The 20064-nt window shown below is 64.1% G+C and overlaps 4 protein-coding genes across 13 annotated transcripts; 3 read left to right on the top strand and 1 right to left on the bottom strand.

Moving 5' to 3' along the window:
- Positions 1-13: 13 nt before the first annotated feature.
- ADAMTSL5 (ADAMTS like 5) lies at positions 14-4738 on the top strand. 2 transcript variants are annotated; one of them, XM_065659000.1, is made up of 12 exons: positions 14-154; positions 803-857; positions 937-1097; positions 1443-1503; positions 1584-1692; positions 1789-1916; positions 1996-2119; positions 2724-2807; positions 3333-3496; positions 3580-3811; positions 4046-4117; positions 4210-4738. In XM_065659000.1, exons 1-12 carry the CDS (start codon positions 39-41, stop codon positions 4521-4523), a joined length of 1620 nt encoding a protein of 539 aa, XP_065515072.1. In that variant the 5' UTR covers positions 14-38; the 3' UTR covers positions 4524-4738. The 2 variants fall into 2 exon arrangements, with proteins under 2 accessions (XP_065515072.1, XP_065515071.1); XM_065658999.1 differs by lacking the exons at positions 14-154; positions 4046-4117; positions 4210-4738 and having other exon boundaries at positions 188-857; positions 937-1291; positions 3580-4038.
- Positions 4739-6115: 1377 nt separating this feature from the next.
- On the bottom strand, positions 6116-16904 carry PCSK4 (proprotein convertase subtilisin/kexin type 4). Of its 8 annotated transcripts, none has more exons than XM_065699634.1 (16): positions 16885-16904; positions 13272-13491; positions 11545-11649; positions 11366-11461; positions 11086-11214; positions 10414-10490; positions 10211-10299; positions 9289-9461; positions 8998-9210; positions 8665-8765; positions 8197-8300; positions 7904-8021; positions 7511-7687; positions 7087-7211; positions 6655-6774; positions 6116-6592 (listed from the first exon to the last, which is right to left on the bottom strand). In XM_065699634.1, the coding sequence occupies exons 2-16, from the start codon at positions 13365-13367 to the stop codon at positions 6219-6221; spliced, it is 2097 nt and encodes a 698-aa protein (XP_065555706.1). In that variant the 5' UTR covers positions 13368-13491; positions 16885-16904; the 3' UTR covers positions 6116-6218. The 8 variants fall into 8 exon arrangements, with proteins under 8 accessions (XP_065555706.1, XP_065555708.1, XP_065555703.1 ...); XM_065699636.1 differs by lacking the exon at positions 16885-16904 and adding an exon at positions 14187-16015; XM_065699631.1 differs by lacking the exons at positions 13272-13491; positions 16885-16904 and adding an exon at positions 12542-12718.
- Positions 12803-16883, top strand: REEP6 (receptor accessory protein 6). Of its 2 annotated transcripts, none has more exons than XM_065699640.1 (5): positions 12803-12950; positions 15055-15148; positions 15395-15533; positions 15849-16017; positions 16743-16883. In XM_065699640.1, exons 1-5 carry the CDS (start codon positions 12836-12838, stop codon positions 16790-16792), a joined length of 567 nt encoding a protein of 188 aa, XP_065555712.1. In that variant the 5' UTR covers positions 12803-12835; the 3' UTR covers positions 16793-16883. The 2 variants fall into 2 exon arrangements, with proteins under 2 accessions (XP_065555712.1, XP_065555713.1); XM_065699641.1 differs by lacking the exon at positions 16743-16883 and adding an exon at positions 16248-16733.
- A 63-nt stretch (positions 16905-16967) lies between the features above and the next one.
- Positions 16968-18857, top strand: C21H19orf25 (chromosome 21 C19orf25 homolog). Its single transcript, XM_065699642.1, has 3 exons — positions 16968-17057; positions 17505-17677; positions 17770-18857. The coding sequence occupies exons 2-3, from the start codon at positions 17530-17532 to the stop codon at positions 17940-17942; spliced, it is 321 nt and encodes a 106-aa protein (XP_065555714.1). The 5' UTR covers positions 16968-17057; positions 17505-17529; the 3' UTR covers positions 17943-18857.
- Positions 18858-20064: the final 1207 nt, after the last annotated feature.

Below are 20064 nucleotides of genomic sequence, written 5' to 3'. Positions count from 1 at the left end.
CCCGGCCCCCCCCCCCGTTCCCCGGAGCTGCGCAGGCGATGCCCGATCGTCCCGGGTCCCCCCTCCCCGCCTCCGGGACGGGACCGAGCGCCGGGAAGCCCCCGACGAGGGGCAGCATGGCCGGGCGGGGCTGCCGGGGACGCCACGGCGCCGGGTAAGGTCCCGATTCCTGCTTAATCCCTCGTGGACCCCCAAGGGACCCCCCGCACCCCCCTCCCCGCCCCGCTCTGGGTCAGCTCCGCTCCGGTGGGGAAACTGAGGCACTCGGAGCCTCCCGGGCACCGCCGGGGTCTGGACATCACCCGGACACCGCCTCGGGCCGGCGGCACCGCCAATCCCCGACCCGTGCCCTGCCGGGGGGGGGGGGGACCCAGCGTGCGGGACTCCCGTGGGAGGGACGAAACGGGCGCAGCCGGCACCCCCCGCACCCCGCGGCTGGGCGGGTTGGGGGTGCTCCAGGGCAAGGCGCTTTGGGGCGCGGGGGGGGGCCCAGCGCTGCCCTCCCCCGGTGCTCTCCCCATGGCGGGGCCGGATCCGGATCAGGGAGCGCGGAGCCCCCGGCTCCGCCGCGCAGGTCTGGTCCTGTCCCGGCTCCGCCGCTCCCGTCGTCACGCGGGGCACGCGTGGCCCTCCCCACGGGCCCGCAGGGGCCCTCCCGCTGGGTCTGGTCTTGTCTTGCCGCATCCTTTCCCCTCGCTGGGGTCCCCCTTGGTTGGGGGGGGGACACGCACGGGGGTGCCCCCTCCGCGCTGCGCTGGTCCCGGGGCACGGGGGGCTCAGGGTGTCCCCGGTGCTCCCGCAGATGCTGGTGGCTGCTGCTGCTCCTGGCCTGGCTCAGCGCCGTCGGCACCGCGCAGGTGAGGGGCGAGGGGTGCGCGGCGGCAGCCCCCAGGCCGCTCCATCCCGGCCCCGGCGCTGATTCCTTCCTCCCCCCAGAGCCCAGCCCTGGGGATGCCGGCGCAGGTCCCCGAGCCCCCAGCCCCTGCCTGGTCCCTCTGGCAGCTGAACGCCGGTGCCTGGGGGCCCTGGGGACCCTGGAGCTCCTGCTCCAGCTCCTGCGGGGACGGCGTCGCCCTCCGCACTCGGAGGTGCCTGCGGTGAGTGGGGGACGGGGCAGCAGGGTCCCTCCGGCGCATCCCGAGCAGCAGCCGAACCCCGCACGACGCCCGAACCCCGCGGGATGGCTCCGCACACGTCCCTGCAGGGCCCCGGCACCGCGCTGCACCCCGGCCAAATCCGAGCCTGATCTTGGAGGGGGCGGGCGGAGCCAGACCCCGGTGCCTCCTTCCTGGTGCGGCTCCATGCGGGACGTCGTGGTCCCTGCTCCCGGTCCCGCTGCGGCTCCCGGGGAAACGGGGGGGCCCTGAAGGGGCCGCAGGGTGCAGCGGGGCTGCTCGGGGAGCCCGGGCCCCGGCCCTGCCTTGCTGATGCTGTGGCCGCAGGTCCACCGAGGAGGAGCCGTGCACGGGCGAGCCGCGGCAGTACCGGCTCTGCCAGCTCCAGGTGAGCGTTGTGAGGGCTGCGCACCGGCATGGCCAGCCCCAGTCCTGCGCCGGTGGGGCTCCATCCTGCCGCTCCCATAGGGCTGCCCCAGCGGCTCGGTGCCCTTCCGGGCCATGCAGTGCTCTGTCTACGACAACAAGCCCGTCCTGGGCACATCAGCCCGGTACCAGTGGGTGCCCTTCCACGGAGGTGAGTCCCGGGGCCGGGGGGCAGCATCACCAGGTTGACCAGGGGCTACGGCTGCCACCAGCATCACCCTCTTCTCTTCCTGCCCTCCTCCATCAGCCCCCAATGTCTGTGACCTGAACTGCTTGGCCGTGGGGCACAACTTCTACTACACCTTCGGCCGGGTGCTGGATGGCACCCGCTGCGGCCCCGGCTCCCCGGACCTCTGTGTCAGCGGGCGCTGCCTGGTGGGTTCACGGGCCCAGGACCCCTGGGGACCCCCAGCCCTGAGTCCCCTCCTTGAGGCTGCGTCTCTGCTCCTTGCAGAGTGTGGGCTGCGACGGGATCCTGGGCTCGGGCGTGCGGCCGGATACCTGCGGGCCGTGCAGCGGGGGCCACGACGCCTGTCTCTTCGTGCACCGGCTCTTCCAGGGCGAGGACGCCTCCTCCGGTGAATGAACCAATGCCCCGGCCCCCTCCATGGGTGAATGCTTTGGTTCTTGGCTCCCCTGTCCTCCTGTCCCCTGCCTGTGTCCCCAGGGCACTGCCTGGGTCCCATCGCCCCCATCCCCTCTCCATCTGCCCAGTCACCATGGGAGCATTGTCCCCAATCCCTTCCTGTCCCCAACATGTGGGCACAGGGGCAGTTGGCTCGAAGGAGACCCCTTACTGCGGTGACTTTGCCTCATTGCAGGGGGTATTACTCCTCTGGGGACACCTCTGTGGTCCATGGGGTCCCCAGGGATGTTCAGGGGTTCCAGGTGGCACCCAGGATCCATGTGTCCATCTCCAGGGCCCATGGGGTGCCTGGCCTGGCTGTGGGGATGATGATGCCCATGAGGGCAGACAGCCCCATATACACTTAGGCTCCTCCAGGGCCATTGCTGGGTGCCCCGGATGTCCCAGCATGTGAGGCCCAACTGGGTTAATGCTGTTGGTGCCTGGGACAGGGCTGGGGCTGCCCCAGTCCCAGAGCTGCTCTGTGCCCAGTTCCCTCCTGCCCCATCCCTCAGGCCATGCCCCAGCTCTGCCCTGACTCTGCCCCATCTGCCCAGGTTACTTTGGGTACGTGAATGTGACCAGGATCCCAGCTGGGGCCAGCCACATCAAGGTGACGGACAAGAGCCGCAACTACCTCGGTAGGACGCGTCCTGTCTCTGTCCCAGTCTGTCCCAGTTCGTCCCAGTCAGCCCTGGTTGGTGCTACCCATGGGTGCCGTGACGGCAGGGCAGGGGGTGGCCGCTCTGCGCCGTTCCCTGCGGTTCCCCCGCTCAGTGCAGGTTCAATGAACATTCCAAGGAACACTTGGGGCGATTTTCCAGAGGCTGCGGCTGTGGGTTTGGGGAAGGGCTGAGCTGGAGCAGGGCCAGGACTGGAATCCCCAGACCCCCCGGTGCCCCTCGCAGTGCAGTTGGGTCCCTGTCCCCCCCCCCGGGACCGGGACCCGGGGCTCGGGGGCAGTTTGCACACCAGGGTTTGGCTCGGGATGAAAGCCAAGATCTCACAAGAAAGCAGATTTCTCGGAAGCCCCGACCGCAGCTTTCCCAGCCCACGCTGCCCTCCCCGCTCGGGGAGAGGCCTTCGGTGGGGACCCAGCCATTGCCCAGTGCCGGGGTCACAGGGCCCATGCAGTGCTTGGGCCTCAGACACGCTCCCTCCCGCAGCCCTGATGACGAGTGATGGGCGCTATGTGCTCAACGGGGACTGGTCCATCGCCTGGCCGGGGCAGTACGAAGCAGCCGGCACCCGGTTACGCTACACCCGGACCCCCGATGGCACCGAGAGCCTGGAGGCCCCTGGCCCCACCGATGAGGACCTGCAAGTGATGGTGAGGGCAGGGCTGGTGCAGGGACAGGTGCAGCCATCCCCCGGCCCCCATCGCTCCCCTTAGCTCTGCCCCTGCCTGTGCAGGTCCTGCTGCAGGAGCCCAACCCCGGCATCGAGTACGAGTTCTGGCTGCCCCGTGGGCACCCCCAGCCTGGCCACGGCAACTCCAGCCCCCTGCGGCAGCCCCAGCCCCGAGGCGCTGGCACCCCCCCACCCCAGGAACCCCCGGGGGCCCCAGCTCTGCCGCCCCAGCCCCGGAGCTCTGCCACGGAGCCACCACCGAGGAGCCCCCCTGGCCGGGCCGAAGTCCCTGCAGGTGCCTGCAGCCCCCGATGCCCCGGGGCTCTTTGCTGTGCAGAGCATCCCGGAGAGCCCCGAGGGTAGAAATGAGATGGGGGCCCCCGGCTTAACTCTCCCCCCTCTCAGGGGCCCCGTGTTTCCCCTCTTGCCTTATGGGGCCCTCAATGCTCCCTCCCAGCACCGCAGGAGGGGGGTTTGTGGCCTCTGTGTCCCTTTTGCCCCCTAAACCGCTGCAGCTTTGCCCCCGCAGGGCGATGCGGGAGGTGCCGAACCCCCAAGGGCCGCTCCCAGCGCATCCGCCACTTCTGCCAGAGCGACTTTGGTGAGCGGCAGGGATGGGGAGGGGCTGGGCACAGGACACCGGTGGGGTGGGGGCCGTGCCCGGCTCAGGGTGCCCCGCACCTCGCCCCGCAGTGTTCCAGGGCCGGATCCTGGCTCTGCGCTTGGTGGGGCAGGAGACGCGCTATGAGGTGGAGGTGACGGCTCCGTACCGGCACCGCTCCCCGCTGCTGCGCCGGGAGTACCTGTGGGTGCCCAACGCCTGCGGCTGCCCCCCGCTGCGGGAGGGGGCCGAGTACGTGCTGATGGCGAGGCGGCACGTCAACTACGAGCGCACCCTCAACCGCATCCTGCTGCAGGACGACGGCTACGCCCGGCCATGGACACCCCGCGAGGACCGCCTGGTGCGGGAGGCAGCCCGGCACTGCCCCCAGCCCCGGCCGCCCTGAGCACCCCCCCACCCCAGCGCCTTGGTTGGGGGGGGAGCAGCGAGCAGGACCCCGGGGGCTGGGGATGCTCCTGCCGTGCATCAAACCCTTGCCATGGCTGCGGAGGGGGCTGCAGGAACAAACCCCCCCCCCGGCTCCTGCTCGCTGCCCTGGGCCGGGCGCGCCGCTGTCCTTGGGGTGGATTTGGCTGGGGGGGGGGGATGGAGGAGGGTGGTAATTTATTTTTTATGCAGAAAATAAACGTCTGTGTCCCCTCGTTTGCTGCGTGCCCCTTCCTGGAAGCTGGCCCAGGGCGTCCCCCATGCACCCGCTCAGCACCATGCCCCTGGTGCCGCGATGGACACCAGCCAGGCTCTGCCTCCCCGAGGTCGGGCCCTGCTGCTTATCTCTCTTCCGGAGGAGGCGAGCGGGTCCCTCCCTGTGCCAGAGCCCCCTCGCCCGTAACCCAACCCACAGCCTGGCGGGTGCTCCCGTGGGGCCCACGCAGGGATGGGAAGTGCTGGGGAAATGGTTGCGCTGGGCATGGGCCTGGGGGGTATCCCACGGTGGGTGCCCTGGGGTGCCCTAAAGTGGCAGCTGCCAGGCCAGGAGGGTGCTTAGCGCATCGGGTAATTCATCATCTGGCCCTGTGATCAGCCAAGGCCCTGTACTGGGCTCCCCAGCTGGTCCCAGTAAAGCCTTAGTGATGTAGGTGCTCTGGAATGCAGGTGGAAGCACCCTGGGGTGATTAGGGCCAGAAAGTTGCCTCCACCCTATAAAAGCTCTATGGCTGGTGTAATTTCTCTTTAGTTGTTCCAGTCCTGGTGGGCTTGGGGACAGTTGCTCCATGTGCAAAGAGGATCTGCAGGGAGAACAGCAGGGATCTGGGGTCTTGGTCCCTGTTGGGCCAAAGTGTGGCAGAGAGAAGAGGACTGGGGGCACATGAGATGCCTGTGACCCCTGGGAAGCTGCATCTTGAAGGGGGACATTGTGGGGCCAGGGTCTGCTCCCCCCCGTCCTGGGGAAAGGGGTGAGTGTGTGTTCCCATCTAGGGAAGTGGGGCTGCCCTGGGTTGTGCTGACAGAGCCCCTGTGTCAGACAGAGACTGCAAGCCCCCTCTTGCAGCCCTGCTACAAGGGTGCCTGTTTCCCAGGGCTCCCTGGGGATGAGCACCAGGCTCCTGAGACCCTGTTTAAGTACTAGAGGCTGTTGGTAACCAAGAACCGGGGTGCACCGTGCTCTGCACTGCAGGTCCAGGCTGTCCTTGCCAAGCAAGGGTCTGGGCTCTGGCTGCCTCCACTCTGACAGAAGCTGCATGAGCTCATGGCTGGCCTTGTACTGCAGGAGCTGGCTGCAGTCACCCGGGTGCAGCTGCCTGGAGAGAAGTCGCATCTCCTCCTGCCCGTGCCCCTGTGCCTGCGAAAGGGCACAGGGCTCCCAGCCACGCTGGAAATAGCTCCCCTGCAGCAGCGCGCCAGGCCAGGTCCCTCCGGATGGGTCTGGTCCCTTGGGGGGGATGAGCCAGGTAGGGAGGGAACCCAGCACCTCTGTGTCTGCCAGTGGACACGGGATGGGATCAGCCCAAGCACAGGAAGGTCGCTGCTGGGACGGAGTTGTTCAGAAAGGCAACAATCAGTTTATTTCAGAAGCCAGGCGAGGGCAGCTCTGTCCCAGGCTGGGATCCGGCTGCTTGTGTCCGTGCAGCCCAGGCTGGTGTCACGCTGTCCTTCCAAGCCAGGGACAGCGGGAGGTACCTTTCACAATGCAAAAGGCCACGCGGTACGTGACATAGAGGATGGCTGAGAGGACCAGGCTGCTGCAGATGAGGACAGGGAGCAGGTCCCTCTGCAGCCCCTGCTCGGAGGGGAGGCCTGGAGGAGAGGAGCAGGAGTGTGCGAGCTCATCCATGGCGCCGGCAGAGGGACAGGCCGTGCAGTTGTTGGCAGATGGCCCCTGGCACGTGTAGCAGGAGGGGTGGCAGCTGGCACACGCACGGGCCGTGGTTGTGGTGCCCGCGCTCTGGCTGTAGTAGCGTGGGGGACAGTAGGGCAGGCAGGAGCGCTGGTGGGCGAACAAGGAGCTGCCACACTCTGTGGAGGGAAGGTGGGTGAAGCAGGCTGTGGGGCAAGAGCCCCATCCCCTCCATGCTCACCTTTGCATGCTCCCTGTGCATCCCGCCTGATGCACTTGTCCATGGTAGAGGCTGCAAAGCGCCGGGCTGACATATCCTCGTCTGTGCCATAGAGGTGCAGGATGAAGCTGGTCAGGAGACCTGTGAGCAGGAGGGACAGGACTCTGTGCTGATGGTGGCTTGTCCCCACCCTCTAGCCTTTGGGATGTGCAAGCTGGTGGATGTGGGGCTGGAAGCTTTGGAGCTATGTGGGGGAGAGCAAGCTATGCTCCCTTCCTGGCTGTGTGGTGGTTCTCAAAGCAACATGGTCCAGCAGAAAAAGAGGGCTCAGGAGCCCAGGAGGAGCAGGAAGAAGATGAGCCAGCAAGCTGCTGAAGTGGAAGAAGGAAGAAGAAACAATGACCAAGCACCGCAGGATCCTTGAAGCGGGGTTCACTCTCACTGGGCACCCACCTGTGTTATAAGCATCACCCTTGTTCTCTAGCTGAAGTGTCCAGGTCCCGTTTGGGTTCTCATCCCAGAAGTGTGTGGACATGAAGGTCCAGTCCTTGTAGCCCTGCTGGCTGGTGTCGTACGGGCTGGAGGAGAGGAGACCCAAGAGTGACAGCCCAGGGGCTGCAAGGGAGGAATGCAGCCCAAGGGGACCCTGCAGTCACCCTCTTCTTGGTATGAAGGGCACTGCCAAGACTTCATGGGGACCAGAGAAGGGTTTTGAGCATGGAGGCCTGCTCCCTGTGGGGGCCAGAAGTGGCCACTTCAGTGTAGGGGAATCTCCTGGCCCCAGGAGAGGCTGTGAGAGGAGGAGGCCCCTGTGCCCCACCGCAGCTGGCAAGGCTTAGTGCAGCGTGCTCCCTGTGAGCTCACAGAGTGCTCTTACCGCAGGGTCACCAGTGTGGACGTGGTCCCCATGGGGCTGGTCAGGGTGATCACCAGGTCCCCCCTGCGGCTGTAGCTCAGAGAGAGCTGGACCTGGACGTGCTCCAGGGAGCGGATGCGCTTGGTTCTCCCAGAGCAGAAAACGTCTCTAGAGACGGTGAGCTTGGAGCCAATGTTCCTATCAAGTACAAGGTGGAGGTAAGGGCATCTCTTCTGCCTTCATGGGCCTCCTGCCCTCTATGCACAGCCCTGTGGTTACAGCAGAAGCTGTGTTGTAGCTACTGCTTTCTGGGAAGCAATGCCTGTTCCTGCAATGGGCATGGCACAGCTTTGCTATAAGAATGTCCCTGTATGTGTCTGTATGAGGCTGGACCCAGGGAATATCATCCCTTACCAGGGTCCGTGAAGAGCCTTGACTGAGCACCTCCGCTGAGGCTGAGTTCCTGTCCATGCCTTGGCCATCTCCACCAGCAGACCAGCATCCAGGAGCCCGTAGCCGTAGTGGTGGCTCACTGAAGAGCAGATACCACCCAAGAGAGGATGTATGAGCCCCTCTGCACTGAGAGAGCGCTGGGGGCTCTTGCCCCAGGCCCGCTGGTGGGGCTTTGAGGGGCAGGGTGTCTCCCCACAGCCAGGCAAAGGAAGCAGGAGCAGGTAGGGCAGGCAGCAGCTGAGCCCTCAACTCACCCTTGCGTCCAGCGCCGTTCATAGCCCAGTCTTCTGCCTGCAGGTGAGCCGGATTGGAGGTCCTGATGACAAGATGCTGCAGGTCACGCCAGGTCAGTGCTGGGCTGGAAGCAAGGAAGACTTGGGAACCGAAGGCTCTGCTTTGGGTTAGCTTTCAAGGGTGAGATTGGGCTCTTCGGACATGGATAAATTGGCTGTTTGGGTCCAAGCTGGTCCCCCCTGCACAAAAATCCTTCACTGCCAAAACAGGAGCAAGAGAGACCTCCAGAGGACACCTCTGCTCCTGCCTCTGCCTGCCCTGCAGCAGTGTCCCACCGTGGGCAGACGTCCCAGCAGAGCCAGGGGAGACCTAAGCTCTGCACCCCCAAATCTCCCCGCTACTGAAGTCCCCCTTCCTCGTCCCTGAAGGGTCCTGGTGAGGCACCAGGCTCTGCCTGGGAACTGTCCCACTGCCACGACCTCACCTACTTGGCCTGCAGCGCCAGGGCAACGATTCCTGCAGCCAGCGGGGCTGAGGCGGAGGTACCCGTGTGCCTGTCAGTGCAGCGGTGGTGCAGGTCGGTGGTTACCTGAGGGGAGAGAGGGGTCTCAGCACTGCTGCTGGAGCAGAGCACAGGACTGGATGGAGTTAATGTCAGTAAATGCTCCCTGTGGGTCCCTTCATGGGTTTGGGGTCTAATGCAGACATCCTAATAAAGCACACACCCACCCACCTACCCACCCACCCCCCAGTGGGCTCAGATGAGCCCTCTCTGTGCTGGGAATTGGTGTCTGGCCAAGTGTCCCTGCTCTGGCACTCACAATCTGCACCTTGCTCGTGGTCCTGCTGCTGTAGGTGGTGGTGAGGATGGCGGAGCAACCCTCGCTGTACCAGGGCCTCTGGCCGCCTGCCAGAACGCTGCCCACTGACAGGGTGTAGATGCTGTTGCTGTACCCATCGCAGTTGCAGTTGTCATAGTTGATCCCACCATTGCCAGAGGCCCAAATGAAGATGGAGCCGAGACCACCCCGTCCCTGGCAGAGGGGAAATAGCGGTGGATCAGCAGGGAGCCCTCACACCAGTGAGGTTCCCAACGCCAGCACCAAGCTTACTTTGCTGACCCCTCTGTGGAAGGCTGCTGCAGCCAGCACGCCTGGCCCGTCCACGGTCTTCCCGTCGTCCTTGGGGCCCCAGCTGGCACTGTAGATGTGGATGTGCTGGGAGCGCAGGCTGAGGGACTGAGCCTCCACCATGTCTGTGATGGGACCATCCAGCATCCGCACGCCTGCAGGGCCAGGGTGAGGAGCAGCAGTGTCAAAGAGGCAGCAGCACTTGGGAGGCTGGGTGGACAGAAGGCTCGCGCATGCCACAGCAATGTAAGGGTTGAGGGGCGTCTCACCAACCCCACTTCATCCCCCACCTCCCTGTTGCCTTGAACACCTTTATTGTGATGCTTTCCTAAGGAGATCAGGTTCCTGCAGGCTGGAAGCTGTTTCCCAGAGCTCCTTATTAAGCCCTTTTCAATTAAGCTCTGTGAGTTCTCCCAGCTTATATCCCCATTTGCCCTACTTGCTTCCACAGGGGAGCTTGTGGCGGGTGTTAAACCCCCTGGGAGCTGAGCCCCGTGCTGTGACTGGGTGTGCAGTGACACCATAGAGTCATAGAATGGTTTGGGTTGGGAAAGACCTTAAGATCATCCACTTCCAATACCCCTGTCACGGGCAGGGACACCTCAGCCTACACCATGTTGCCTAAGACTCTGCCAGGGAGGGAGCATTTACCATTTCTTTGGGCACCCTGTGCCAGCGCCTCAGCACCCTCACAGTAAAGAACTTCTGCCTTAGATCTGACCTAAGCCCCCCCTGTTTCAGTTTGAACCCATCACCCCTCGTCCTATCCCTACAGTCCCCGATTAAGAGACCACAGCACCCTCTGCTTCCCAGTGAGAACGTGGCTCCGCACAGAGCAGCTCTGCCCGGTGCCGTGTGTCCCTTCCCCGAGTGCTAGAGCAACCTTTGTGCACCAATGGCTCACCTCCAATGCTGGCGTTGTACGCAACGCCTGCTCCGCAGAGCTGGTTGTTGGCTGCAGCTGCCACTTCTCCTGCACAGCGTGTTCCATGCCTGAGGGGCAGAGTTAGCCTCTGAGCCCTTCTTGGTGAGGGGGCGAAGGGGCCTGGGGCAGCCCTGGCCATGGAGACATAAAGCACCCAGCACAGGGTGCTGGGCAGAACTCACCAGTTCTCCTCCCCCGTGGTGTACCTGGGCTGGGGATCAGGGTCATTGCTGTTGAAGTCATAACTTGCCAGAGGGTCCTGTTGCAGAAGGAAGAGCTGGCATGAGCAAAGTGCCTCTCTGTACGGGCTGTGACAGCCTGACACAGCTGCCTGGTGCTGTGCCCAGTGCCTGGCAGCGCGGATCACCCTGAGCCCTTTGCAGCCAGCAACTGCACTGGGTTAACCCGGAGATGTTGGGAACGGGGTTTGGTTAAAGGAACATAACTTTGTGCATTGCTCCCCTGCTTCGTGTCCAAGCTCACGTGCAGTGAGGAAGCCTGGCACGGCCACTCACCTGAGGGCGACCCTCACTGCCCGTGTAGTTAGGAGAGGAGCTACAAGGCACTGAAATGGTGTTGTTATAAATGACAGGTAAGATTTACCTGTCCTCTCTCGGAGCACGTGAAGGTTTACCACCTTTACTGCCTTTGCACTGGGGGCAATGGGTACAAGTTCTAGCGTTTCCCTGATGTGCAAAGTCACTGCAGGAGATGCCAAACCTTTAGATCCAGCCATGGAGAGGCTGAGTTCCCACTGCAGAGTCCCTTGGGAGGGATAAAGGCACCAGCACCCACCCTCCCCTGGAACACACGTGCCCCGAAGGAGCCTGCGCTGCTCAGCCCCATGTCGTTACATAGTTGGCAGACAGGTCTGGATGATCCTTCTCGATGCCATCGTCCAGGATGGTCAGCACGACCCCCAGCCCCGTGTACCCTTTGCTCCAAGCGGTGAGGATGTTCAGGTCGGGATTAACGTCATTATTCTGGAAAACGGATTAAATCTGATCAGCCCCTGGGCTGCGGGTGACCTTCAAGGACAATTCTGCTGCCTCATCACTGCCAGCATCAGTCCTGTTTATGTGCCAGGGGGCAGGGTATGATTTGCTTGAGGATTAGAAAGCAGCAAAATCTCACCATGTACCACTGCTTAGGGAACCAGGGATCCGTTGGCACCACGCTGATGCTTCTCTTTGCGCGCCTCTTTATGGTTTGCTGCTCAAACCAGAGGACCTGGGCAGGAAGCGGCGTTGCTGGTGTCAGGCAGAGCCTGCCCCGCACCAGAGCCTGGGCTCCTGCCGCTGCCTCCTCCCTACCTTTGGCTCTTTTGCCAGGCGCATATTCCAGCCCCAGTGCTTGCTTAAGGCTTTCTGCCTTGTGCCTCGGTGTTTGAAATGATAATAAGGCTCTCCCTCCATGACCTGCAGGCAAAAAGAGCTGTGGTAAGAGATCATGGCCTGGCCTGGACCTGTGTGCTTGCTCTATATGGGCGGTAGGGACCGTAAAGAGACGTTTGATGAGCTGCATGTGGCAGGACCAGCAGAGAGCATCACTTGGAACCAGGGCAGGTTTGCGGGTGCCCTTTGGGTTTCCCCTCACCGATGCACACACGGAGGCCATTGGCAACGTTCGCCCCTACTGCACTCATCCTTTAATCTGCATCCAGGGGCTTAAAACCACCTGAGGGAGTAATCAAACGCCCTGCTCCAGCTCTGAACCAGCGTCCGCTTGGGACACACGGCGGGGGTGAGCCGGGGGGACCAGCACAAGAGGACGAACACAGTGGGGCTCGGTGAATGGGAGCTGCCGGGCTCGCCCCGGCCCCTGCCTGCCCCATGGTTGCCCCCTGTCTGCCCCATGCCTGCCCCATGGTTGCCCCATGGCTGTCCCATGCCTGCCCTATGGCTGCCCCATTGCTGCCCTATGGCTGCCCCATGCCTGCCCCATTGCTGCCCTATGGCTGCCCTATGGCTGCCCCATGCCTGCCCTATGCCTGCCCCATGGCTGCCCTATGGCTGCCCCATGCCTGCCCCATGGCTGCCCTACGGCTGCCCTATGCCTGCCCCATGGCTGCCCTATGGCTGCCCAATGCCTGCCCTATGGCTGCCCCATGGCTGCCCCATGCCTGCCCCATGGCTGCCCTATGGCTGCCCAATGCCTGCCCTATGGCTGCCCTATGCCTGCCCCATGGCTGCCCTATGGCTGCCCTATGGCTGCCCTATGGCTGCCCCATGCCTGCCCCATGCCTGCCCCATGCCTGCCCTATGCCTGCCCCATGCCTGCCCTATGGCTGCCCCATGGCTGCCGCCGCACCTGGCCCAGGCAGAGCAGCCCGTGTCTGCGGGCCAGGCCCTGGGCCCCCCGCGGCCCCGCTGCCACCCGCACGGCCCAGCTGCTCAGGTAGACGTGGGGCTCCGCGGAGCCCAGCGGGGCGGCGGCCACCACCGCGGCCATCACCAGCGCCAGGAGCGGCCTCGGCCCCGCCGCCATGGAGGCCGCAAGGGTTGCGCCGGGCGTTGTCATGGCGACAGCGCCGCCCCGCCCCGCCTGCCCCGGGGCCAGCGCGGGGGGGGGGGGGGCGGTCGGACCGGAGCCGCCGCAGCCGCCATGGGCACGGTGCCGCAGCGCCTGCAGCGCTTCCTCGATCGGCCCGGGCCGCTCGGTGACCTCCTGGGCCGCCTGGAGGCCCGCACCGGCGTCCGGCGGCTCTACCTGGCCACAGGTGCGACCGCGGGCCCCGGGCCCCGTACCCCGGCCCCTTCTCTCTCCCCGGCTCCGCTCCGGGGCTGCCCGCTCTGCCCCGTGTAGCGGGGCCTCCGAGGGTCCCTGCTCCATCCTGGGCCGCCCCTCACCGCGCCTCTGGGCTCCGGGGGGCAAGGGCGGGGGAGGTTGGGGGCTGCGGGGCCGCGCTGGGAGGGGGCCGGGGGTGGCCGCGTCCGTCATTGCCTTCGGCGGGGGCAAACCCGCACCCCCGAACCCGCTGTGTCCCGCCGGGTGCCTCCTCTGCCCTTGTGCCTCCCGGTGCGGGTCCCCGGCCCTTTACCTGCTCCTGCTCCTGCTCCGAGGGGGAAAGGGGCCCGTGGGCCACGTGCTGCTGCGAGCCGGTTGGGTTCGGGTGCAGTGCGGGGCGGACCCGCATCTTCTGAGCCAAACGGTGCCAGGGCTTTGGTTGCGCTTGGGTGCGATGGGCTTCTGGGGGTAGGGGAAGAGCAGAGGCACCGCTTCCACCAGAGAGCGATGGTCCCTTGCCCTCCGTCCCTGTCCTGGAAAGGAGAAGCTGCTGCTGAACTCAAACTACGGGATTTCTCCTTCCCCCCACCCCTGTAGCGATTCCTGATTTGTGTTTGAACCCAGCAGGGTCAGTTCTGCGTCTCTAGGGCCAGCGGAACCCAGGGGCTGCAGTTTGGAGCCCATCTTGTATGATCTCTTGAGCGGCACCGCCAGGTCAGCCCTGCAGTGGCTTTGGCTGGGTAAAGTGATCCCAGAGGAGGACAGTGGTCCCTTCCCTCACCCTCCTTGCTGGGACAGGAACTGTGGGACAAATCCAGCCGCCCCACTCAGCGGCTCTTCTTTGTAAGCAAAGCCTTTCACTTGGGTTTTTGCTTTCATATAAATGTATCTGGGGGCTGATTTAGCCCCTGAAACCCCTTCTGAGGCTCTCGGGGGATTGAAACCCAGCGCTGCCTGAACCCTCCTGTTGGTTTTCCTTGAAGGGAGGTTTGTGAGTGCTTCCAAAAGCCACATTGCTCCTACCTAGCTCCTGGGAAAGACCCAAAGCACCATTCATGCCCGGAGCCGCAGCCACACCACAGCAGGGGCCAGAGCAAGGTGCAGAAATGCTGCGGTGAGCAGAGGGAGGATAACGCATCCTGCAAGCCCGAGCAAGGGCTTTCCTCTAAGTCACAGCACAGACAGGTTAAGTCCAGGCTTTGTGCCTGCTTTGGGGCAAGGTGCTTACTTTGGTGGAGGAGTTTGTACATAGGGTAGGGGACACACTGCTGGGCTGTGACAGTCAATGCCTTCCACTCTGGCTCTGTGTCCCCAGGCTGCTTTCCTGCTCTCTGCCCATTCAGGGTCGAAGTGAGCAGGGGCTCTTCACAGCACCATGATTTCAGCAGCAAGGGCTCCTTGCCCCAGCTCCCCCCATCCACCGGCTGCCTGCAGCAAGGGTCTGGGTGCTGGGCAGGCTCCAGATGACCCAAGCCTTGGCTTACATTTAGCTTTGATAATTGAATTTAATCACAGGGACGTGGGATTCGATTGCTGCTTCTCAGGGACTGAATCCTCAATGAATAGGAGCTGCCCAGCACAAACACGTGCAGGAGATGCGTACAGGGAGCAGGAGATGCAGGCTCTGGCAGCAAGGCTGCTCCTGGGCACTTGGCTCCCATCAGCAAGCCTTGTCCCTGACCAGTTGAACAGTTCCTACAAAATGCCAAGTGGTTTGAGCCCTGGTACGTGGTGGAGCAGCTCCGTGCTTTGACTTTGGACTGTAGTTGTGTGTTAAAGTCTCTGCTCCTGACATCTCTGCAGCCTTGGCTCGGATCCATGCTGGTGATGGGTTGAAGGTGCTGCGAGTTTGTCGTGGTAAAGTCCCTACCAGGCCAGGGAGGGTACAGGCAGTGACAGGTCCAGGTTGTGGCTTCCTTGAGGGAGAGGGTGATACTGGAATTAACTGGGAGTGGCCGTTATTCCCAACAGCAGGGTCCCGCATTCACCTCTTCTCACTCCTGGGATGAGAAACCTGCTCTGCAGACAGAGCTGGGGTCTCCTCTCGCCGTCCTGGTGCTGGCAGGTACATGACCACCCTCTCTGTGCCCTGGCAGGCTCTGCGGCGTTCCTGGGGCTGTACCTCGTGTTCGGCTACGGCGCTTCGCTGCTCTGCAACCTCATTGGCTTCGCCTACCCTGCATACGTCTCGTAAGTCCCAGGGTCTGGAGAGCTTTCCCTGCCCTTAGCTGAGGGTCTCCCTGATAAATGAACAGGCATTTATAGCTGGGAAGCACTTGAGACCTTCCTGAACATGCTGGGAACTGGCATGAGCCCAGCTTGGGGCAGCAGCATCCAATAGGCAGGTTTGCTCCAGGGTTCAGAGGATTTGGGAAGGAAATGCCCACCCTGGCAGCAGGACTGCAGCAGCAGTGCCCTTCCCATCTCCTGCCACAGCATCAAAGCCATCGAGAGCTCCAGCAAGGAGGATGACACCACGTGGCTGACGTACTGGGTGGTGTATGGCATCTTCAGCGTAGCCGAGTTCTTCTCTGACATCTTCCTCTACTGGTTCCCCTTCTACTACGCTGGGAAGGTACTGGGGGCTGCTGGGGCCAGAGTCCTCTCACCCAAGGGCTAAACTTGGAGGAATCAAGTGTGGTGGGCTCTGTCCTGTTGGCAGGACAGTGGTGGTGGCCATGGTTGGGCCACAGTGGGGCTGCAGTCCAGCACAGAGCTCTCTGCAGCCAGCTGAGGTCCTGGCACTCCATTGAGCAACTGCCTTTGGGCCACCTGGGGGGAACTGGGGCAGCTCAGCTGCTGGCCTGCCCCTGCTGCCATCCTTGGGGGCTGCCTTGCTCAGCCCCTGCCCTGCCATCATCCAGCTCTAGAGCATCTCTCCTCCCCGCAGTGCCTGTTCTTGCTGTGGTGCATGGCCCCCGTGCCCTGGAACGGGTCGCAGGTGCTCTACCACAACATCATCCGGCCCTGGTTCCTCAGGCATCACCGCACCGTAGACAATGTGCTGGGCAACCTCAGCACCAAAGCCCTGGACGCAGCCGCCAGTGTCACCAAAGAAGGTAACAGGGGTTTGTCACCCTGCTCCGTGCCTGGGGCAGGCGATTCCCCCCAGAGCACGGCCCAGCTCCTCTGGGATATGAGCAGCTCCTGTCTGCATGGCTGGCAAGCAGCCCTCTCTCCGTGATGCTGGGCTCGCAGCCCCGTCCTCCCGTGGCGGCAGGAGCCGAGCAGGGGTTGAGCTCTCCCCTCGCTGTAATTCTCTCTCTTCTCTCCGTGCCTCACGGTCCAGTCCTGCAGACTCTGATCAGCAGCAGAGCCCGGCTGGCGGCCGAGGTGGCTCCACAGCTCAGTTTGTCCGTATGTAAAGAGCCGCAGCTCCCGCTGCCGCTGCAGGGAGAAGGGGCCGTTCTGTGCCAACCCTCCCGGCCGCTTGGCCGCATCCTGCAGACGGCTGCAGCCACGGTGGTGCTGGCCAGAGCTCCAGCGCTGCCAGGCTGTGGTGTGGCTGACACAACCGCCCCCTTCTCCCTCAGCTTGTGTAGAGCAGGCGCTTTCCCTGCTGCTTCTCCGTAGCCAGCCCCGCAAGCCGCGTGTACCCTGCTTGGCCCCACGGTGCTGGTGACAACCTGGGGCTCCCATTCAAACCTCTCCCCCCCCCCCAACCCCGCCGAGGGCAGGAGCTGCAGCAGGAGCGGGGGGGAATTGCGTGGCACCGCATGCCCGGGGTGGGCTCGTCCCGGGGCACCGGTTGGTGGCCCTGACACCGTGCCTGTGTCCCCGGCAGCCTCCGGAGCAGCCCTGACCCTGGCACGGGAAGCGGAGAAGAGACAATGAGAGGCACCACGACCCCGACCGAGCCCCAGGCCCCACGGCTGTTGCCCCCCCCCCCCCCAATAAACCGCCGGGGGACCCCGAGCCGCCTCTACCGTGTGCTCCCTGCGGGCGGCGCCGCGGCCCCTTTAAGAGCCAAGGCGGGGACTACGCGGGAGTGTGACGTCACTCCGAGGGTGTGGCGGGATGAGGGCGCGGGCGGTGGCCCTACGGTGGCCGAGAGGAGGGTGACGGGGTCTGCCCGCGGCGGGGAGCGAGCGGCGGAGGGGTCGGTGCCCCGTGTCCGTGTCCGTGTCCGTGTCCGTGTCCGTGTCCGTGTCCGTGTCCGTGTCCGTGTCCGTGTCCGTGTCCGTGTCCGTGTCCGTGTCCGTGTCCGTGTCCGTGTCCGTGTCCGTGCCTCGTCTCCGTCTGTCTCCGTCTCCGTGTGTCCATCTCCGTGTCTCCCCGTTCCGGGGGCAAGGCGCGGTCTGTCCGTCCCGGGGCAGGGAGGGGGCAGGCCGGTCTGTCTGTCTCTACCGACCAGGCACCGCGAGGGTCTGTGTGCCCGCAGGGGCAGTCGATCCGTCCGGAGGGCTCTGTGTGCCTGCCCGGAGGAGGCAGTGCGGGTGCTCTGCCGGTCGGGGGGGGCAGGCTGTGTGTCGGTCCCCAGCGCAGCGCGGGGGGGGTCTGTCTGTGTGTCTGTCCGCTCATCCCGCCCCCCCCCCCCCGACACCAGCCCCCGCGCATGAAGCGGCCTCGTGATGAGCGCTAAGGCCAAGCGGGTGCTGCCCACCCGGCCTGAGCCCCCCACCGTGGAGCAGATCCTGGCCGACGTGCGGGGCACCCACCCGGCCGACCCCGTCTTCCTGCTCCCCGCGGAGCCTCAACGGGAGCACGGCCTGTGCCCAGGTGAGCCCGGGGGACAGACAACTTGGGGGGGGGGGCAGACGGGACGGGGCTCTCCGCCCGCTGCTGAGCATCCCCGCTCTGCCCCCCGTCAGGCCCCGCTGCGGAGGAGAGGGAGCGGCTGTACCGGCAGAGCCGCTCCTACGTGGAGATGCTCCAGTGGCTGGAGGAGTCCCGGGAGCGGCTGCAGGAGCAGCGCCAGGAGCTGCAGCGGGCGGGCGCGGCGCTGGAGAGCGGCATCGCCGACATGAGGCAGAAAGCGCTCTGAGGGGCTGCCGCTCCGGGCGCTGCCGGTGCTGGAGCATCGCCCTAGGGCCTCGGCACTCCGCATCCTTGCCGTTTCTGTCTACCTGATAGGGGAGAAGGGACCTGTGGTTGGTTTAGGGGAGGATCTGGCATCGCTGTGCACAAAGCTTTGCCCCCTTGGCAGCCTGACCTTGGCAGCGGTGGCACCTGCTGCCCCTGCCAGTTCCTGGTGCGGGAGGAAAGGCTCAGACCTTGTGTTATCCCTGCTGCCCATGAGCTCGATGCCCTTGTCCCCAGAGGGTGGCACGTCCTCTGCGCCCTCGTGCTGTGGCTTCACCTATGACTTTTCCCTCTGGTACTGCCCTGAAGATGACCACATCGCCTCCCGCATCTCTGAGCGCTTGAAGAAAGAGGGTTTTCGGGGCTATGCAGAGCACCAGGACCACGTGGCCGGGAAGCCCCTCATCCTGACTGCCACGCAGGTCATCGAGGCCAGCCGGGTGGCCATCCTCCTCCTCTCTGCCAAGTCCCTGGGGGACCCGTGGTGCCAGCGGGTTTCCCAGTGGAACCTGTGTCACATCATTCACTGCCACGGGACCAAAGTGATCCCCGTGTGTGTGGGTGTGAAGAAAGTGGAGGTGCCCCCCTTCCTGCAGCACCTCACTGAGCTCGAGTACCAGAACGAGTTCTTCTTCGACAGGCTTGTGAACAGCCTGAGAACATCCTGCTTGGCAGCACGAAGAGCCCGGCGAGCCCTGTCCTCCAAAGACAAGAGGTAAAGCACCGTGGGTGACTGAGGGCTGGTTTTGCAGCCTCTTTGGGAGCTGATGGCCCTGCAGCGATGGTGGTAGAAGCAGGGTTATCCTGTACTGATAGTAAAGGTGGTGGGAACAGGGATTGTCACAAATCTCATTAAAAACCCTTCTCCAAGAACTGATGATGTGACTTTCTGCCTGCCTTGTTTCATTTGGTGGCTGGGGGGGGCGAAGCTACCACCCTGCACAAGAAATGGATCCAGAAAACGCTGTGGGGAGGCTGCGCTTCCCCCCAGCCCAAGTGTGCGGGACAGACAGACCAGCCCTTCCTATTTACACAGGTTGGCTTTTAATTCTTAATACTGTCCAGAGTCCCAGTAAGATAACATCCTTAGTACATACATACAGCGAAGGAGGGAGCAGGGCACCGCAGAACCTGCTGGGATTGTCCACAGAAGGCTGAAGTCAACGCGCGCATGTGGAGCAGAGATGGGCAAGAGTGGGGCTGGGTGGTGGGGCTTGAACCTGGGGCTGCTGCCAAGTACATGGGGCGGTGTTGGTCCTCGCAGCACATCCGATGCTTGGTTATGGCACTCAGGAGTGCCCCAGGGACTTTGTCTCCTTTCCTTCAGTGGGCCCGCTGGCTGTAGCCTCCCAGCCACTGCTGGAACAGAGGGCTCCAGCCAGCACCGGGGTCTGCACATCCCCGTGACCCTGGTGCACATCCCCGGGGAGCCCATGCATGTCCCCACAGCCCTGGAGTCTCCCTGGACTCAGTGCATATCGCTATGGCCCCACTGCGTGTCCCCACAACCCCTGTGCAAGTCCCAAGAGCCCCTCACTATGTCCCCCACGGCCCTTGGGGTGATCCCTGTTTCCTCTGCACATGTCCCCGTCCTGTCTGTGCCCCATGGCACTGCTATGTGGGGATGACACAGGTCATCCACAGCAGGCAACAAGCTATAGGGAGCACCCAGGGTGGGTGGTGTGTTCACCAGCAGCTCAGCCCCATCCCATCCACTCCCTGGGGTCAAGGTGCTTCCTGCATCTCCCAGTCTCAGCACATGAGGCTGACAGCAGGCGCGGGGGGTTCCCTGATGCTTTGGGGCTGAGAGCCCCCATGCTCATGGGCATGATCCACTCCCGGATGGACTCGTGTCCACAGCGCATGGGGACACCCTGGCTGCGGGCTGGGATAGGACTGGGGGCTGTGTGTGGAGGTGAGGGGCCCTGGACCCTTCCCTAGGGGTTGGGCACCCTGACACCAGTTCAGCACCGCTTCCCCTTCCAGGGCAGCTCCCAGCCTGCAAGCAACCCTGCAAGCAGCCTCCATGGACGAGCCCATCAAGACCCCGTTACCCACCAGCAAGCCCCTTCCTGGCTCCTCCT

Source organism: Lathamus discolor, chromosome 21, assembly GCF_037157495.1.
Source record: "Lathamus discolor isolate bLatDis1 chromosome 21, bLatDis1.hap1, whole genome shotgun sequence".
NCBI classification, from domain to species: Eukaryota; Metazoa; Chordata; class Aves; order Psittaciformes; family Psittacidae; genus Lathamus; species Lathamus discolor.
The sequence above is the reverse complement of the archived record's forward strand: the minus strand, read 5'-3'. Positions and strand labels throughout refer to the sequence as shown.

Excerpts from the sequence above, each read along its gene's own strand:
- REEP6 (XM_065699641.1), top strand. The coding sequence starts at position 12,836 with ATGGGCACGGTGCCGCAGCGCCTGCAGCGCTTCCTCGATCGGCCCGGG. Across the intron at positions 15,534-15,848 it reads CCTTCTACTACGCTGGGAAG|TGCCTGTTCTTGCTGTGGTG; the intron begins GTACTGGGGGCT and ends TCCTCCCCGCAG. Across the intron at positions 16,018-16,247 it reads CGCCAGTGTCACCAAAGAAG|TCCTGCAGACTCTGATCAGC; the intron begins GTAACAGGGGTT and ends CTCACGGTCCAG.
- ADAMTSL5 (XM_065659000.1), top strand. The coding sequence starts at position 39 with ATGCCCGATCGTCCCGGGTCCCCCCTCCCCGCCTCCGGGACGGGACCG. Across the intron at positions 858-936 it reads GCGCCGTCGGCACCGCGCAG|AGCCCAGCCCTGGGGATGCC; the intron begins GTGAGGGGCGAG and ends TCCTCCCCCCAG. Across the intron at positions 3,497-3,579 it reads ATGAGGACCTGCAAGTGATG|GTCCTGCTGCAGGAGCCCAA; the intron begins GTGAGGGCAGGG and ends CTGCCTGTGCAG.
- PCSK4 (XM_065699631.1), bottom strand. The coding sequence starts at position 12,718 with ATGGCGGCGGGGCCGAGGCCGCTCCTGGCGCTGGTGATGGCCGCGGTG. Across the intron at positions 11,462-11,544 it reads GCCTGGCAAAAGAGCCAAAG|GTCCTCTGGTTTGAGCAGCA; the intron begins GTAGGGAGGAGG and ends CTTCCTGCCCAG. Across the intron at positions 6,593-6,654 it reads TGCACAGGGAGCATGCAAAG|AGTGTGGCAGCTCCTTGTTC; the intron begins GTGAGCATGGAG and ends TTCCCTCCACAG.
- C21H19orf25 (XM_065699642.1), top strand. The coding sequence starts at position 17,530 with ATGAGCGCTAAGGCCAAGCGGGTGCTGCCCACCCGGCCTGAGCCCCCC. Across the intron at positions 17,678-17,769 it reads GGAGCACGGCCTGTGCCCAG|GCCCCGCTGCGGAGGAGAGG; the intron begins GTGAGCCCGGGG and ends GCCCCCCGTCAG.